Source organism: Hypanus sabinus, chromosome 29 (genome assembly GCF_030144855.1).
Source record: "Hypanus sabinus isolate sHypSab1 chromosome 29, sHypSab1.hap1, whole genome shotgun sequence".
In the NCBI taxonomy this organism is placed as follows: domain Eukaryota; kingdom Metazoa; phylum Chordata; class Chondrichthyes; order Myliobatiformes; family Dasyatidae; genus Hypanus; species Hypanus sabinus.
Window position 1 is genome coordinate 14,176,165 of NC_082734.1, and position 19,535 is coordinate 14,195,699.

Below are 19,535 nucleotides of genomic sequence, written 5' to 3' on the forward strand. Positions count from 1 at the left end.
TACATTGTGTTTTATAATATGGCCTTTATATTTATACTTACTGCGTGTTTTTATGCTGCATCGGATCTGGAGTAATAATCATTTTCTTTTTCTTTACACTTGTGTATTGAAGAATAACAATAAACAATCTTGAATCTTGAGCTATCTGTCCTAATACAAGACACTGGTCAATAAGCTGTGTACTAGGGAATCAGCACAGCAGGCTGCACCCTATCCTTGTATATTCCAGGAAAGGTTTTTACAGAAAAGTTGGTTTGAGACAAACTCCAATTGACTCTGTCCTTAATGTGCATCGTGGAGTTGAATCCCAGGGCTACAGTCCCTGCACCTTCAGCTCAATGAGCTCATTCATTCCCTCGCAGGTTATGTTGCCCAGGGAGGTGCAGAGAAGAGCTGCCTATACTAGACAAGTTAGGAGGAACAAATCATTGGCCAGCCTAGAATTCTCAATTCACAATGCAGATCCCACACAGGTTTTTAGGAATGAGGAACTGAAACAACAGAACCATAGAACATTACAGCACAGAAACAGGCCTTTTGGCCCTTCTTGGCTGTGCCGAACCATTTTTCTGCCAAGTCCCACTGACCTGCACCTGTGCCATATCCCTCCATACCCCACTCATCCATGTACCTGTCCAAGTTTTTCTTAAATGTTAAAAGTGAACCTGCATTCACCACTTCAATTGGCAGCTCATTCCAAACTCCCACCACTCTCTGTGTGAAGAAGCTCCCCCTAATGCTCCCTTTAAACTTTTCCCTTTTCACCCTTAATTCATGTCCTCTGGGTTTTCCCTACCCTAGCCTGAGTGGGAAAAGCCTGCTTGTATTCACTCTATCTGTACCCATCATAATTTTATACACCTCTATCTCATTCTTCTACGCTCCAAGGAATAAAGTCCTAACCTATTCAACACTTTAAGCAAAGACAAAAAGTTTGCTCTGTAAAAAAGAACTTTTTACACTCAAAATCAGGTCGCTGGGTGGAGATAGGTTTCTACCAAAGGAGGTGTAAGGTGTGCTCTTTCCCTCCACTAGCCTGCAGGTCACCCTGGGGCAAGGTGCAGCACCTGCTGCATATCACAAGTCCTGGTTATGTGACCACTGACGCTAAGGCAGACAACCTCTGGCGAGTATTGATAATGGCTGGGGTCACTGCCCAGAAGAAGGCAATGGCAAACCACTTCTGTATAAAAATTTTCAGAACAATCATAGACTAGACCATGATCTCCCACTTCATACGACACTACACATAATAAAGACGATGATGATGAGTGCAAAAATGTACAGCTTAGCTGCTGTTGAAGTAAAACAATATTAACCATTTAAAACAGAGTTTAGTTCTCCTCTAACAAGGGGCCTCCAACTTGATATATTCACTCTATTTCTCTCTCCATGGATGCTGCCTGACCTGCTGAGTGTTTCCAGCATTTTCTGGTTTTGATTTCAGTAGCTGCAATTTTAAAAATATATATTTGCAGAGTGAATAAAGCAAAGGATGATCAGAGTTTAGCAGAAGAAATATTCAGGTCACCTGTCATTGTACATTTCCATTTCCAAGTCATGGAAATTAGGTGGTACTGACGATCTGTGAACTTGCCGTAAATAGGTTCAAAGTTTTAATGTGCATATGCTGAAAAGAAAAGACAGCACGGTTTCCTCAGGTGTACCTGAACTTTGCTGCATCACCCAGACCTTGAGCTCGATGAGGCTGTGGGCAAAGTTACAGCTATCCTCTCGCAGACACCCATAGCGCACCTCGTGACGGCACACATCGAACTGGCAGTGGTCCTGGAACTGACGTATCTTGGAGTACTTCACTGTCATGGCCCGCAACATGTGGACCAGGCACCTCGGGGAGTGAATGAAAAGCAAGCACTCAAAAATCTGGAGTAATATTTACAACTCCTGTTCACTGATTCCATCTACACGCCCTGCTGTCTCAGGAAAGCAACGTAATCGAGGATACCTCCCACCCTGGTCATAGTCTCTTCTCCCCTCTCCTGTCGAACAGAAGGTACAAAAGTTTGAAGAGCAAGAACCACCAGACTCCACAACAACTCCACCCCATTGTCAGACTCTCGAACGGACCTTTCATACACTGAACGATGAACTCAATCTTCTAGTCTCTTGCACTTTATCTGTCTACCTGCATTATTTGTAATTGCAACACGATATTCTACATAGTTTTCTTTTCACTACCTCAATGTAATTATTTATGAAATGATCTGTTTGGCAGGCAAAAAAAAAAGCTTTGTGCTACATCTCAGTGTGGATAATAATCCAATACTAATACCCTCCTCCTTCCCTTTCTCCTATGATCCACTCTCCTCTCCTATCAGTTTCCTTTCTTTACTACCCACCTGGCTTCACCCATTACCCTCCAGCAAGCCTCCTTCCCTTTCCCCAACCTCTTTACTCTGGCATCTTCCCACTTTCTTCTCGGTCCTGAAGAGGGGTCTCAGCCTGAAATGTTGACTATCCATTCACTTCCACAGACGTTGCCTGACCTGCAGAGTTCCTCCCGCATTTTGTGCATCTTGCTTTGGATTTCCAGTATCTGCAGACTTTCTCGTGTTTCTAATGCCAATTTAATTAATTTATCCTCTTAATCTTCTCTCTCAGTCATGTGATCTGAGAGTTAGCAAGTGATCTACCTGCTTTGCCACTTTAACCTTTGCCATACCTGCTGGGTAAAACTTCCTAAGTTCAACAACTTTCTTTTTTCCATTGAAGCCTTTGAGATGATTCTAACAGATCATGGCTAATTTATACATTAACCATTTGCTCACTTTTGTTCTGTATCTCTTAATAACCCCATCAACAGTTGATGTTTCAGGCCAGTACCCTTCTTCAGGACTTGGAAAGAAAGGGGGAGGACGCCAGAATAAAAAGGTGAGGGGGAGGGGAAGGAGGCCAGCTGGAAGGCGATAGATGAAGCCAAGCAGTTGGGAAGGTTTAGGGCTGGGGAAGAAGGAATCTGATAGGAGAGTGGACCTTAGGAGAAAGGGAAGGAGGAGGGGATAGAGAAGGAAGGGATAGGTAGGCGAGAAGAAGCAAAAGGCCAGAGTGGGGAATAAAGAAGAGGGGAGGAGGAGGGGGAAGGAAATTACTGGCAAGAGATAATGTGTATCCATGTTCATTCCAGATCTGGACTGCAGCTGGTAAATTGCTAACACCTACAGTGATGCCCACGTCTGTGTTTACTGGATTTTCCCACAGTGACTAAACCCCATTCCTCAAATCAGTGATGCAAAATTTAAACCCACCAAATCCTGTGTGTATTTCCATCTTTTCAAACAAAAGTCCATCAACATTAGAGAATACTTCCTGTCTATTTCCCTCGTGTGATTGGCTCCAACACTCTGCCCAGAAAACTAACACTTCACGGTTTGAGTTGGACGGAGAGCAGGTACAAGCAACAAGCTGCAATCACAGTTGGTATCACAACTAAGAGTTGTCCTTTCCTCAGTTTCACCATGCACACACCTTCTAGGAAGAACCTAAGTGTTAAGGAGCAGGAGGCCTGGGCGATTCGTTTCACCGCCCCCACTCATGGGAGTACCGACGTTACTGGTGGCACTTCAACAGCTGACTGACTGCTGCCAGTTTACTCAGCACGAATGAGGATTCCCTCAGTACGCATGAGTAACACTGAGATCACCTGTACTCACTTGTTCTCTTCAAAGTTGTGCTTAACTTCCGGATTGGAACAGAAAGAAGCATCATCCTTCATCTTCTTGCTTATTAACCTGGGTTTGCTATCAAAACACTCCTGCAACAGAAAGCATCAGAGATGAGGTGGGAGGAGGAATGGAGTTGGAGCTGATAAACACAATTAAAATGGAGATATACACAGGGCTTGGTGGCTTTAAATTTTGCATCACTGATTTGAGGAATGGTGAAATAAGTCACCGGGGGAAAATCCAGTAAACACAGACGTGGGCATCACTGTAGCTGATATCAATTTACCAGCTGCAGTCCAGATCCGGAATGAACATGGATACACAGTACTTCCTGCCGATAATTTCTTTCCCCCTCTACCTCCCCTCTTCTTTATTCCCCACTCTGGCCTTTTGCCTCTTCTCACCTGCCTATCCTTACCCTCTGCATCCCCTCCTCCTAAGGTCCACTCTCTTCTCCTATCAGATTCCTTCTTCCCCAGCCCTTTACCTTTCCCACCTACTCGGCTTCACCTATCACCTTCCAGCTGGCCTCCTTCCCCTCCCCCTCACCTTTTTATTCTGGCATCCTCCCCTTTCCTTTCCAAGTCCTGAAGAAGGGTCTTTGCTCAAAACATTAATCTCCATAGATGCTGCCCAACCTGCTGAGATCCCCCCTGTGTTGCTTTGGATTTCCAGCATCTACCAACTTTCTCGTGCTTACACACAATCTACATGGTACTGGTGCTGACAAGGAGACTTCATCTCTATGCTACTAGAATTGCTTCAAGAAGGCCATTTCTCCCAAAACTGGTACTACATAGAATGCACTTCACATTAACCTATCACCTGCAGCAATAGCCTTCATGGCATTTATAGTCCATATGAGAATTAGTGTGTCTGTACACTAACAGAGGAGGTCTCACTAGTGTCTGAAAATCTATGAGTTTCAGCCCCTGATATATTCATTCACTCAGCATCCACCCTTTTAGCAGAGAATGCCAGGGATGGAGAGATGTTCTGAGCACATTCTAAATAAAAAGAAAGCAGCATTAGGAATGGAAACACAAAAGACCGCAGTTGCCGGAGACCTGGGGCAACACAGAAGATTGTGCTAGAGGAACTCAGCGGGTTGGGCAGCATCTATGGAGGAAAGTGGGACAGTTGACATTTCAGATTGGTGATGAAGAGTCCTATAGTGCTGCTTCAGTAATGAAGGGTCCCCACCCAAAATGTTGATTGTCCATTTCCCTCCATAGATGCTGTCTGACCTGCCGACTTCCTCCAGCTCCTTTGGTGCGTGTGGTTTGGGAACGCAAGCCTGACTATGACTGTTTGGTGTTTGGACACAAAGTTTTTAATTCAATATATACAGTACCAAATGGCACTATTTACTTAAGGGGAAAGCCACATACATACATGAGGGAAAAGGCAAAAGATAGATCTCCTAATAAAAGGAAGAAGAGTGTATCAGTTGAACAGTGGTAGAATAGGTTGAATGTTCGGTACTCTATATTCGGTAACGGACCGACAAGTGAACCAGGAACAACTTGTACTTAGACACCACTTACACAGCAAAGTAACAAAGTTAGACACCTAACAAGGAAGTACCAGGATAGATAAACCTCATCAGGAAGGTATATTTTAATGAGGATTGTAGCTGAAGTGAGATAGAAAAAGAGAAAGGTAGAGAAGCAGAGCTTTAGGGGGAATTTTTTATAGCTTCAAGCTGTGGGAGTTGGAAACACTGGGAAATAGTGAAGATATTAAAATCAGGGACACACAAAAAGACCAGAGCAGGCTTCAGAGATAGATAGGAAAGAACATGGCTCACTGAGAGATCCAAGCCACGGGGAACATAACATTGAGGAGTTGTGTTAATTGAATTAGAGCAAAGAGATGGTGGCATTAACAGGCATGCACTTGTGCTACAGTATCTCACCTCACAAAGGTACATAAAGTGGCCAAGATGTTCCTTCAGCAGCTTAGCTACCGTGAGGCTGCATCTGGTATCGCCCCCAAGTGGATCAAAGAGCAGCTCGCGGTTTATTGCTCCTTTACGCTCCAGTGTCCAAACATCTATCTCCTCCTGACTGTACGCAAACGTACAGCGATCTCCAAACTTGCATTCCCCCTTACTCACTATATCTGCAAGTGAACAAATTGAGAACATCTTCATGAATTGGATACATTTTGCACTATGATCTGCTGCCCTTTTCCTGCTTTCCGTCAATTTACCCATCTCTATTCCCAAAAGGGATTAACTTCCGCAACCGGTATATTCTCAAGTCACTTCAGTTGGCACATTATCAGTGGGTATCGATAACCTATCCTGTTGTGAAAACCATTGAACACTACAACTCTCTCAGAAGATTCAAGATTGTGTAATGTTGTTTCCTGTGCACGAGTGTAAGAAGAACAAAGTCATCGTTATCCTGGATCCGATGCAGCACAAATAATAACCAAAGGAATAGACAAGCAAGAAGATTTAATTTAATTTTCACACAATTTTCCTCCCTTTCATCTCAACTTATCAGCATAAATTTCTATTCTTTTGTTTTCCTACCACGAACTCTGAGCTCAGTTTAGCAAAGACAACTGAGTTAATACAGAAGTGATCCAACTCTATCATCCGTATGTACTGGTTCTGTCCTAGCTTGGAGAAATTCTGGAAAGATGTCTTCACTACGTTATCGTGTATTCTGAATCAGCACCTAGAACCAAACCCCTTAATTGCTCTGTTTGGTTTTTGGGGCAAGACAGATTTATGTCTGGGTCCGACCAAATGCCGAATATTATCCTTTGCCTCTCTCCTGGCTAGACGCTTGATCCTCCTCAGATGGAGAGATGTTGCCCCGCCCACTCATGCTCAATGGCTTAACGACATCATGGCCTGCTTGGACCTCGAAAAAATTCATTATTCAGTTCTCAATTCGGATCTAAAGTTCCATAAGGTCTGGGGACCTTTTATCGAGTACTTTCATAACCTTCCTCTTGACTAGGGTTTTTTTTTCTTTTCGGTCCCTTGCTTTCAGCTCCTTTTTTTTTCTGGTAGAAGGCATTATTACCCTCTATTGCTGAGTGTATTCACAGTCTGGGAGTTTGGCTGTCCTGACTTATACTCTCTATATTGTGTTGTGGTTGGTCTGGAGTTGCTGTTGTTTTTTCTTGTGTTGTGGGGCTTGGGGAGGACACTAAGCTTACTTGTCTTTAATTCAGGTGCTTTTTTTTTGCTAAATTCTCTTCCTTTGTAGCATATTGTTATTGTATGCTTAATTTTGCACTGTTTTAATGTTCCTCAATGGGATTTGGGGTTTTTAATTCGTAAAATGTTTTGAAAAAATATTAAAAAAAAGTGATCCAACTTCTTCTTAAAGCATAGTCTTAAGGCCTTAAGACATAGCAGCATAATTAGGCCATTCAGCCCATCGAGTTTGCTCTACCATTCGATTATAGTTGATTTATTATCATACCCAAACCCATTCTCCTGCTTTCTCCCCATAACATTCGACGCCCTGACTAAACAAGAAACTATCTATTATCTTTTGTAACTTCACTTACTCAGTAGATATAGCCATTCCAAACACACATAACTTACAGAAATCAAGAAGCGAAAAATTCCAGAAATATGCGGAACTAAAAGAGGAAATTGCAAGACTATGAAACATTACAGGGTGTACATCGTCCTGATGGTAATATCTACAATGGGTATCATTCCAAAGTCACTACACAATTAAATACAGTTAATCAGCAATATCTCTGTAAATCTTCAGAAAGCCACAATACTAAACACCACTAGAATAGTCTATTAAAATTAGGGACGCACAAAAAGACCAGAGCAGGTTACAGAGATAGATAGGGAAGATCATGGCTCACTGAGAGATCCAAGCCACGGGGAACATAACATTGAGAAATGAGCATGCTTGGCTAGTTCAGATTTTACCAGCTTGAGCTGAGGAAAAATAAATTTCTACAATAATAATAATAATAATAATAATAATAATAACACATCATAAATATAAATTGTAAGATAGCTTATATAGTGTATCTACATAGCTTTTATGTCTGTAAAGTGACACTAGACTGTACATAAAGTGACTGATGGGAAATAATAAAGTAGTGGTGGAGTTAGTGAGCGGAGGTGTCGATCAGTCTTACTGCTTGGGGAAAGCAAGTGGTTTCTTGAGACTGGTGGTCCTGGTGTGGATGTTACGTAGCTTCCTCCATGATGGGAGTGGGACCAACAGTCCATGAGCAGGGTGGGTAGGATCTTTCATGGTGTTACTGGGCCTCTTCCAGCACTCTTCTGTATATATGTCTTTGATGGTGGGTAGGCTGGTGCCCGTTGTAGAGCCTTCCTGACCGCCGCAGTGCAGGTTGCTTGCTAAGCAGTGATGCAGCTTGTTAGGATGTTCTCTAAGTGACCAGAGTACGGATGTGTATACTTACGACATTCTACAGAATAAATATTGATCCTTAAAAGTTCTGATGGCATCCGTTAGCAAAAAAAGACTTCAATTGCTCTAGTCTTTCCCACAAAGGAAGTGGTAGAAATGGGGACAATTATGAGATTTGGACAGGTGAATGGAAAGGCAGTTTTAGCTAATGGATTTGCTCAGTTGGACAACTTGGCTAGGATGATCGAGTTGGACTGAATGGCCTGTTTTCCATGCTGTGTGGCTCTGTGACTCTATTTGGAGGTTTCAGCTGTGACTAAGCAAGTTAGCTCCTGCTTCTGAATCAGAAGGTTTAAGTCCCACACCAGACCAGCATAAAAAACAGTGCATGGAGGGTGTACCCTTGGGCAAAGATGTTGAAATGATGTGCTGTCTACTCCCTCAGGCGAATGCAAAAGATCCCACAGCACTATTTGAAAAAGGGGTGGGGATTCTATCCTTAAGAGTCCTGGTTAATACTTATCTTCACTACATACAAATACAGCAAAGTATGTGGTTATAATCATAATGCAGGTTGTGGGTGGCAAATTGACCTCTAACCTTCCAAAAACAGAACAGGAACCGCAAATCAATAGTACATCATTAGCAGGCAACACTGGAGATATTCAGTAGGCTGGGTATTTCTTAATGTCATTGACTTGAAATATTAACCCTGTCTCTCTCCACAGATGCTTCCTAACCCATTGTGCATCTCCAGCATCTTGTGTTTTTAAACATCACTTTTACAACAATAATTAGTGAATTCTGTCTCTCACACATCACACCTGTGGATTTTCATTGAGCCAGAAACACTGGGCCTCAGCCCAAGTTGTCTAGTTGCCAGTGCAGATCTTCCGTGAACTTAGAAATGAAGACTTCACCTCAATGTATTCAAAAAGGGCAGTTTCCCCCTCAGAATGTTAGCACACAGAAAGAGCCCACTCAGTCTTACTGGTCCATGTCCAACTGGTGTTTAATTTTCACACGATTTCCCTCCCGTTCATCTCAACTTATCAGCATAAATTTCTATTCTTTTGTCTTCCTACCACAAACTCTGAGCTCAGTTCAGCAAAGACAACTGAGTTAATACAGAAGTGATCCAACTTCTTCTTAAAGCATAGCCTTAAGGCCATAAGACATAGCAGCATAATTAAGCCATTTGCCTGCTTTCTCCCCTTAACATTTGACGTCCTGACTAACCAAGAAGCTGTCTGTTATCTTTTGTAACTTCAAAACCTTGACTAATTCAAGGGAAGGCATGAGTCTGCAGAAACAAGTTTATCTTCTTTAATTTAAGCAAGGCACGCACACATCACATGGTAGTGTGATGACGGATAACCTGTAATTAATTTTGTTTAAACAAACAAAAATACTTAACCAAGCTATATATAAAAGATTACTCAAGTATGATTGAAATATCAAATACACAATAATATCAACCTCCGCTTTAAATAAACCCTAAGTCTTGGCCTCCACAGCTGTCTACGGCAATGAATTCAACAGATTTCTCAACCCCTGGCTAAAGAAATTCCTCCTCATCTCTGCTTGAAAGGGACATCTTCTTATTCACAGGCCAAACCTACTGGTCCTAGACTCTTCCTAGATTGAAAACATCCTCTCCATGTCCACTGTATCTAGGCTTTTCACTATTTGGAGGTTTCAATGAGATCCCACCTCATTCTTCTAAACTCTAGCAATTGCAGGCCAGAACCAACAAACACTCTTCTTATTTAACCCTTTCATTTCCCAGAGTTATTCTTGTAAACCTCCAGAGGACTCTTTCCAATGTCAGCACATCCTTTCTTAGATATGGGGGCCAAAACTGCTCACAAAACAAATATGGTCTGACCAATGCCTTATAAAGCCTCAGTATTACAATCTTATTTTTCTATTCTAGTCCTCTCGAAATGAATGCTAATGTTGCATTTGCTTTCTTACTCTCAACTCAGCCAGCAACTTAACGTTTAGGGAATCCTGCATAAGGCCTCCCAAAACCCTTTGTACTTTATGAATTTGCTCCCCGTTTAAAAATAATCTATGTTTTTATTCCCTCTACCAAAGTGTATGACCGTACTTCCCCACACTGTTGATTGGAATTACACCAGCAAAAGTCAATTCTTATATAAACTACTTCATTTCAGTTTTGCATTTATAAGTTACTGTTGCATATTGCATATGTACATCTGCTGGTTTAGGTCTCCCTTATAAGTAGAATGGAATTACTTGCACGACCGTACCGTTACACAAGTAGTATGGGCCTCCATAATTATTCCGGGTAGGTCTGGGCCTGATTTTCTTCCATCGTGAGTCCATTGAATTGTTCAGCCTTCCAATCAAAAGATCTTTTTTACATTTATGATCTAGGTCAGGGTTATAAGTGTAATCTAATGCCTTAGCTCCTAAAAAAAGACAAAACACACAGGGAGAAAAAAAAACATAATTAGGACAAGGTTGGGAAACTGGTACAAACAAATACGATTTAAAAACATTGGGAATGGGAAGACAGGTAAACCATATAAAACATGCATCACCTTTCAAATAAAATTACCGATTTAAAAAAACTGTATCTCATCCAGTTTTCCTCAAAAATTCATGTCTCCCTAACCCTTATGTGTCCAGGAATCTAAGTATTTCAGCCTTGAACCGATCATTTTCAGCCCTCTGGGGTTGAGAATGATACTCAGCCCTCCAAGTGAAAAACCTCTCATCTCAGTCACGTGTGCCCCATCCCTTAGGTTCACCATGTCCTGGTTCCAGACTCCTCAGCTAGAAAGTGAAAAAAAAAACCTTTCACCACCCAACTCTCAGGAACACCATCTAACTCTTGGGAATTTCAAACATTTAAAAACCATATTTTAATTTTTTATTGAAAAACAGCGTGAAATAGGTCTTTCCAGCCCTTTAAGCCACATTGCCCAGCATCACCTCAGTTTAACCCCAGCCTAATTTTGGGACTATTTACAATGACCAATTAACCTACCAACCGATATGACTTTGGGCTGTGGGAGGAAACCGGAGCACCCGGAGGAAACCTATGCGGCCACGGAGAGAACATACAAGCTCCTTACAGGCAGTGGTGGGAATTGACCCTGGGTCACCTGTACTTTAAAGCGTTGTGCTAACCACTACACTACTGTGCTGCCTCATTCTCATCTTTTTATATAATTCCAAAGAGTATCGACCACTTCTATTTGGTCTCTCCCAGTTGATATAAACTGCATCAATTTATTTTTTGGTGAAGCTTTCATTCTCTGCCTTCTTCCAGGTATGTGGGACTACTGGCATCAGAATGTAGTCCAACATGGCTTCATCTGCTGACCCAAAACAGAAGTGATTAAAGATGAACAGAAAATGCCAAGATACTCAGCAGATCAGGCAGCATCTGTACAGGGGGAATGAGAGATTTGAACTTGTAAATGTTAGAAAACAAGCATGTTTAAAGTTGCAGAGGGAGGAGAGAGGCAGAGTGAACAAAGGGAATGTCTGCGGAAAGGTGGAGGCCAAGGGAAGCTTAATGACACCAATGATGCCGAGAGAAGGTGAGAAAGGCTTGCTGACTGCAACTGGTCTTTCCTGAGGGGCTGTAAGTACAGTGAGATGAATGTGGATGCAAAGAGAAAGAAACAAAAATGTGGGATATGTGGGACATAAGACACTGCATTTGCTGAAACATGTAAAACAAACAGATTCCCAGCAGGTTAGGCAGAATCTGTGCAGAAAGGAAAACAGGGCTAAGGTTAGAAGTTGATGTCTATGTACCAAGACTGTAAGGTTCTGACGCCAATTTGGAAAGGCCGGTTATCTGACATCATTGATCCAATATTGAGCTCTGAGCCTGTAACATGTCTAGTCAGTAGATGAGGAACTATAACACTGGGCTTCGATGGAATGGTGTAAGACCCTAAAAGCAGGTCAGAGACTAGGCAACTAAATGCAGCTCATTTGATTATAAGGCTAGCTACTTAAGTTGCAACACCATCAGTTTTTCACATTCACCTCTACGATTCCCTCCATTGCCCAATGGATGCCTGGTGTTTCTCAGCTAATACTGCCATCTGTGAGTAATGGATATTAGACAAGAGTAACCCTTTCTGAGGAAACTAGTTAGTGTCCAGCTGTACTACCAGTGAAACCAATATTAAACGCAGTCCATTTAAAAAAATAAAGCAAAACCCTATTGTGGAGCAACTCAGAATTCCCCTCTCTTCAATAATGGCAACTCCACTCATTTTTCCCCACCCGTTAGAATAGTCACCTGTAGTACATTGCTACTGAATATTGGGTAGTTTATTGTCCTATCAGATAAAAACTAGTTTTATTTTTCACATGTACATTGAAGCACACAGTGAAATGCGTTGTTTGCATCAAATCAGCGAGGATTGTGTTGGGCAGATGTCACCAACACTGCATGTTCAGAATTCACTAATACTTATGTCAAGATGCTGTCTATTGACTATATCTCAGTGTTTAACACAATCATTCCTACAGCTCTGATTCAAAAGCTTCAAAACTTGGGGCTATGTACCTCCCTCTACGACCGGATCCTTGACTTCTTCGCCGGAAGACCACAGTCTGTGCGGATCAGAAATAACATCTCCACCTTGCTGACAATCGACACCGGCGCACCTCAGGGATGTGCACTTAGCCCACCGCTCTACTCTCTCTACACCCATGACTGTGTGGCCAGGCACAGCTCAAACGCCACCTATAAGTTTGCTGATGACACAACTCTCGTTGGCCAAATTTGAGACGGTGGCAAGAAGGCGTACAGGAGCAAGATGTATCAGCTAGTCGAGGGATGTCATAGCAACAGCTTCACACTCAATGTCAGTTAGGACCAAAGAACCGATTGCATATCTCAGAAAGGGCAAGAGAAAGCAACAAGTTTCACAACATATGCCGGAGATATTAAACCTGATTCTGATTGTCACTAACACTAACCCTAACCCGTACGTCTTTGGAATGAGAGGGGAAACCAGAGTATGTGGAGGAAACCCGTGTGGTCACGTGGAGAACATATAAGCTTCTTACAAGCAGAAGTGGGAATTGAGTCCCAACCTTACAGCCGGCGCTGTAAAGCATTACACACACCGCTGCAGGGCAGCCCGGCAGTATGCACATGCTTCATGTCTTGGAAATGACAGGCAATCTGACCTATCATCATAAGACCTCATAAGACTGTAAATAAGGCTGAAAGAGTATAGAGCTAATTTACAAGAGTGTTGCTGGAACTGGACCTATAGGTTAGGACTTCATTCCTTGGAGGATTGATGGAGGTATACAAAATTCAAGTCAAGTCACTTTTATTTGTCACTTCAACCATAACTGCTGGTACAGTACATAGTAAAAACTGAGACAACATTTTTCAGGACCATGGTGTTACATGACACAGTACAAAAACTAGACTGAACTATGTAAAAAAACACACAGAGAAAGCTACACTAGACTATAGACCTACACAGATCTGCATAAACAGTGCAGACATTACAATAAATAATAAACAGGACAATAGGGCAAGCTGTCAGTCCAGGCTTCGGGTATTAAGGAGTCTGATAGCTTGGGGGAAGAAACTGTTACATAGTCTGGTTGTGAGAGCCCGAATGCTTCTGAGCCTTTTCCCATACGGCAGGAGGGAGAAGAGTTTGTATGAGGGGTGTGTGGGGTCCTTCGTAATGCTGTTTGCTTTGCGGATGCAGCGTGTGGTGTAAATGTCTGTGATGGCGGGAAGAGAGACCCCGATGATCTTCTCAGCTGACCTCACTATCCGCTGCAGGGTCTTGCGATCTGAGATGGTGCAATTTTTGAACCAGGCAGTGATGCAGCTGCTCAGGATGCTCTCAATACAGCCCCTGTAGAACGTGATGAGGGGTATTGATGGAGTATCCGCAAGCAGGCTTTTTCCACTGAGGTTCGGTGGGGCTACAACTAGGTGATGGGTTAAGCGTGAAAGGTGATAAGTTTAAGGGGAAACTTTTTCACCCGGAGAGTGGTGGGAGTGTGGAATGAGCTGCCAGCACAAGTGGTGCGTGCAAGCTCGATTTCAGCTTTTAAGAGAAGTTTGGACAGGTAGATGATGGGAGGGGTATGGAGGTCTGTGGGCTGGATGCAGCTTGATGGGACTAGGCGGTTTAAACGGATTAGATGAGCTCTCTCTGTGCTGTGCTTTTCTATGACTCTATGAACCGCTGACTGCTAGCGCCCCATCAACCAGGAGGCCTAACATTGAGCATCGGGAACCTAGCCACGGCGCTTTCTTTACCTGATTTAACGAAGCAGGAGGAGCAGGCCTGGTGCAGATCGTGCGTATCACCGAGTGGGTTCTTCGTCAATGGCGATGGGACTGACTCACCGCCTCTTTGCACTAATCCCAGGAGAGCTGCAGGATGGCTTGATGCAGGCAGGCAATTCACTTGCTTACCCTGACGCAGAAAGAGGGGGTGATCGTTAGGACGGAGCAAAATTCCAGATCTCCTTACACTCTCCTGCAGTCTATTGTTGTCTGATGGCTCACATTGTACAAGGTACACAGTAAATTTTATTAGCAAAGTACATATATGTCACCACACGCCACCTTGAGAGTAATTTTTTTGCAGGCATTCACAGTAAATACAAAGAGACACAATAGAATTAATGAGAAACAACACACAAACAGAGATGCACAAACAACCAATGTGCCAAAGACAGCAAATTGTGCAAAATATAAAAAGATAAAATAATAATAATAAATTATCGAGAACATGAGTTGTGGAGTCCTTGAAAGTAAGTCCATAGGTTGTGATATCAGTTCAGAGTTGAGGTGAGTGAAGTTATCCACTTTGATTCAGGAGCCTGGTAGTTGAGGGGTAACAACTGTTCCAGATCTTGGGGGTGTGGGACCCAAGGCTCCTGCACTTCCTGCCCAATGGGAAGAGAACATAGTCTGGATGGTGACTATGACTCTTACTTAGGCAGACTCTGACAGCAAATCCACCCTGATCCTTCACTACCAATTTCCATCAGGTGTGGAAAGCTGAAAAATTCCCCCTCTCCCCCTCTTCATTTCCCCACTCTGGCCCCTATCTTCTCCTCACCTGCATATCATCTTCCGCTCCCTCCCCTTCTCTCATGGTCCACTCTCCTCTCCTATCAGATTCCTTCTTCCCCACTTCCCAGCTTCCTACTTCATCCCCCACCCCCCTCACTTGTCTTCATCTTCTCACTTGTACCTCTTCTACTCCCTCTAACTTCTTACTTTGACCTGTCCCCTTCCTTTCCAGTCATTGAGATACAGAATGGATAATGCCCGACCCTCTTGAGTTCCTCCAGGATTTTGCTTAGAAAAACTTGCCGTCCATTGATAATTTCCAAGTCTAAATACTGGAACTATAACCCAACAGCACTGTGGGAGAACAATGACCACAAAGTTATCAGAAAGTAAAATCACCACCCATTCAATAAATGCCCACCGCCAAAACTGAATTAATCTGAATCATTTGATCTTTGAACCTCAGTGGCCCCTGACTGTTACCTACTGCCTTTTGCCAGAAAGCAGGTAGAATGGCGCCCAGGTGAGAATGGACTGAGATTGTCTCACCGTCAAAATCTGGGGGTGGCCTCCATCTTGTTTCATCAAGGCCGCAAAAGGATTGAATCACAGCTCGGAGACTTCAGGGAATAAGCGTGGAGACGACTGATGAAAGGGCTTGTGAAAATTAATTCAATCAAAGGTTTTCAGGACCAATATGCTCCCTGGACTAACCACAACTCAAACCGCAATAAAGGAGGTATAATGAACATAAGGGACTCACCAAAGGGAAGCTGCTTGATACGCCCTTGTTGTTGTTTGGTGTCATTGGTCTTGATACTGGTGAGGCATAAAATTGATTGTCATTATTTATCTTGAGCTTCTGAAAAACTGATACTCATTCTCTCTATCATAACCCTGAACAAAATTTACTCTAAAATTAACAGACTATTTAGAACCAAAGATTAGTGCCAGTATTTGCACTGCATAAGCTTCTGCTCACAGCTCTCTGTTCAACTTATCAGAACAAATGAAGCTGTGCTATGAAGCTAAAGTTCTTCTTCACTCTTCAGCTGGCACTGGCAAGTAGGCCAATAGTTCCTGACCTGGTGATTTAATGGTCTCAGGCCTGAGAGTGAAAGTCACAGATACTTTACTGAAGAAAAGAATTGCAGCATCTGCAATTGTATATAAAATTATAAGGGACATAGATACGCTAAGTGCAAGCAGGCTTTTTCCACTGAGTCATGGTTTAAGGGTTTAAGGGCTGGCGCAGTAGCTTAGTGACTAGCACAACGCTTTACAGTACTAGCGACCAAGGGTTCAATTCCCGCTGCTGCCCGGAAGGAATTTGTACCTTCTCCCCGTGACCCTGTGGGTTTCCTCCTAGTGCTTCACTTTCCTCCACAGTCCAAAGATGTACTAGTTGATAGGTTAATTGGTCGTGGTAAATTATCCCATTGGGATAATTGGCTGGGATTAAATCGTGGGATTGCTGGTCATTGCTGCTCGGAAAACCTACTCTGTGCTGTATCTCAATCATTAAATAAGTAAATGAGGGGGTACGTCAGTCAGAGAGCGGTGAGAGTGTGGAACAAGCTGCCACTGCAAGTAGTGGATGCGGGGTTGATTGCAGCATTTAAGAGAAATTTGGATAGGTACATGGAATGGAGAGGTATGAAGGGCTGAGGACCAGATGTAGGTTGATGTGACTGGGCAGATACATAGCTCACCAGATAGGACATTCTAGAACTCCAAGAGCAAAGAAAACCATAACACTCACAACAGTCGGGGTCCTCTGACATCCCTTCCAGTCAGAGGTATGGCTGAAGGATGGGTGAAATAAATTGGTCAGAAAATACAGGAAACTTCAGCAGGGTCAGGTAACAGTTGTGGAAGGAGAAGTTAACATTCCAGGTCAAAGATCTCTCATTGAAACTGATGGAGCGACTTTCACACTAAAGTATTAACTCTGCTTGTCTCTGCACAGAGACCTGCTGAGTGTTTCCAGCATTTTTTATTTTCATTTTACATTTCCAGCCTAGCTTAAGGTTTCTGGCTAGAATTCAGGGATTCCCAACTGGGGTCCATGGACCCCTTGCTTAATGGTCCATGGCATAAAAAAGGTTGGGAACCCCTGGTCTAGATTAAAATGAAGATAAAGAAGAGTGAATGTACTAAATAATATTTCAAGCTGGAAGCATACAAATTGGCATCTCCAACCTATTTGTCATTCAATGAGATGGGATTGATCTGTATCCTACCCTCACCATTTCGACAGTCTTACTCGCCAACGGTGTTAAGCAATTTTAAGCCAGTCTCAGATTTACTACTGTGGAAGAAGGTCCCACAACTTACTGCATTTCTCACCACTAACTTCCTTTGAATGGTCTGGCTGTGACTTGAACTGCACGTCCTACCTGGAGAATTACTTTCAAAATCTAAAAATCCCGGTTGAACGACGCCTTAACTCCCTATTCTCCAAGTAATACTAATTATCCAATAAGTCTTTGAACATCACTGGCAACATTTTTGTGTAGCTGCAGAAACATCCACTGAGGCCAAGGGATACGCTGTGAAATGTGTTGCCCTGTGTAAAATGGACACGTTAAAAGTCTCAGTTACTTTTGTGGGGCAGATTTTAAACAAACGGAAGTGTTTTGCCACTAAGCATGTGATCAATAGTTCAAGAATGAGAACACCCTTACCAGACTGTGATTCTGTTCCAGGGAGTAGATCCAAAGAATCCAAACTAGTCACAGCTGTGCTTGGACCGATCGTGTCCAGGGTGTCCATCTTCTGGACCGGAAGCATTGAATAGGCTGATGGGAGCGACACTTTAGGGCTAACATCACCCTTTACAGCAGGCGGAAGCACTGGGGCGCCACTGGGTAAGGCGGCGAGTAGCCTGGACACGTCATTGGGTAGGTTGGTTGGAATCGTCCCTGCCACTGACGTCTGTGGAATAGAGTGAATGATCATGGAGCATTCCTCCTGAGACGCCTGCATACTCAGGTATTTCAATATGAAATGATCTGTCTGGATGCCTCATAAACAAAAGCTTTTCACTGTATCTCACTACACGTGACAATAATACACCAATATCAAAATGAGCAAGTTTTGGTGCACCTCACTGGCACTGGATTAAATCGGCAGTGGCAACCTCTACGACACTGTCCGTGCTTCTGAATGCCCCATCCCAAAGCTTGGGATCGATGAGACCATAAGATAAAGGGCAGAATTAGGCCATTTGGCCCATCAAGTCTGCTCCACCATTTCATCATGGCAGATCCATTTTCCCTCTCAGTCCCGGTCTCCTGCCATCTCCCTGTATCCCTTCATGCCCCGACTAATCAAAAATGTATCAACTTCTACCTTAAATATACATAAAGTCTTGGCCTCCCTAGCTGCCTGTGGCAACAAATTCCACAGATTCACCACTGTCTGACTAAAGGACTTACTCCTTATCTCCATTCTAGCCGTGACTCCCGCACAAGTCTCCACAGCTTTCCTGCTGTTTGGTCCAACTTTGGGGTTAATCTGCAGATTAGGCACAAGGAAACTCCTCTGGGTGTGGGTGATGGGTTTACAGGCCCCTGGGTGATGAAGGTCAACAGGGAGTGGGATGTTGACTGAGTCACTGGGAAAGCAGCTGAAAAGTTATCCAGCCCCAGGAAGAACAGGACCATTATCGCAAGTGCTCAGGAACCTGGCCTGTGGGAGGGCAGGAACAAGATTGATACCTCTGACAAAGAATCACATCCAAAATATTAAAATGCTCCTTCCCTCTGTAGAACATGTCTATTTTTAACACTCACTCATTTAAACAGCAAAACTAAGAGGGACAGAGCACAACATCCCACCTGGTAGAGTAGATTTACTCTAGTTTTGCCCAGTCAAATGTCAACTAGATCACAATCCTGTTGTTTGAGACTGCCGCACTAAGTTTGGGAGGAAAATGCTGTGAATGGACTGTTCGTGTAATGCTGGTAAATGGATTTCATGAGTATCTACTCAGTAAATGTCCAGCAACATTCAACAGTACTCAAAATGATTTCAAAAAGTAGCCAGTGGCACAGTGGTGCAGTTTACACAGCTTCCCCAGAGAAGACACAAGACCATGAGACGTAGGAGCAGATTTAGGCCATCTGGCCCTCCGAGTCGGCTCCGCCATTTCATCATGGCCGATTTATTTCCCCATCAACCCCATTCTCCTGCCTTCTCCCCATAATCTTTAGAGGTCTACTAATTAAGTACTAACAACCTCTGCTTTAAGTATACCCATTGACTTTGCCTTCAGAGCAATGAATTCCACAGATTCACTATCCTCCGCCTAAAGAAATTCCTCCTCATCTGTTTTCTAAAAGGACATCCTTTTATACAGTGGCTGTCCCCTCTATCCTACACTCTCCCACTATTGGAAACATCCTTTGCACA

At 43.2% G+C, this 19,535-nt stretch overlaps 1 protein-coding gene across 3 annotated transcripts in view; it reads right to left on the bottom strand.

Moving 5' to 3' along the window:
• The window catches only part of zc3h7bb (zinc finger CCCH-type containing 7Bb), a 91,317-nt gene that overhangs the window by 33,962 nt on the left and 37,820 nt on the right, over positions 1-19,535 (bottom strand). For all 3 annotated transcript variants that reach the window (XR_009508532.1, XM_059953727.1, XM_059953728.1), the window contains exons 10-16: positions 17,807-18,056; positions 15,883-15,938; positions 14,355-14,514; positions 10,333-10,494; positions 5,602-5,807; positions 3,672-3,772; positions 1,668-1,849 (exon numbers count right to left, since the gene is read on the bottom strand). Coding sequence is in view for 2 of the 3 variants with exons in the window: in XM_059953727.1 (XP_059809710.1) it covers positions 1,668-1,849; positions 3,672-3,772; positions 5,602-5,807; positions 10,333-10,494; positions 14,355-14,514; positions 15,883-15,938; positions 17,807-18,056 (1,117 nt within the window). In the remaining variant the exon portion in view is untranslated. The remainder of the gene's footprint in view (positions 1-1,667; positions 1,850-3,671; positions 3,773-5,601; positions 5,808-10,332; positions 10,495-14,354; positions 14,515-15,882; positions 15,939-17,806; positions 18,057-19,535) is intronic.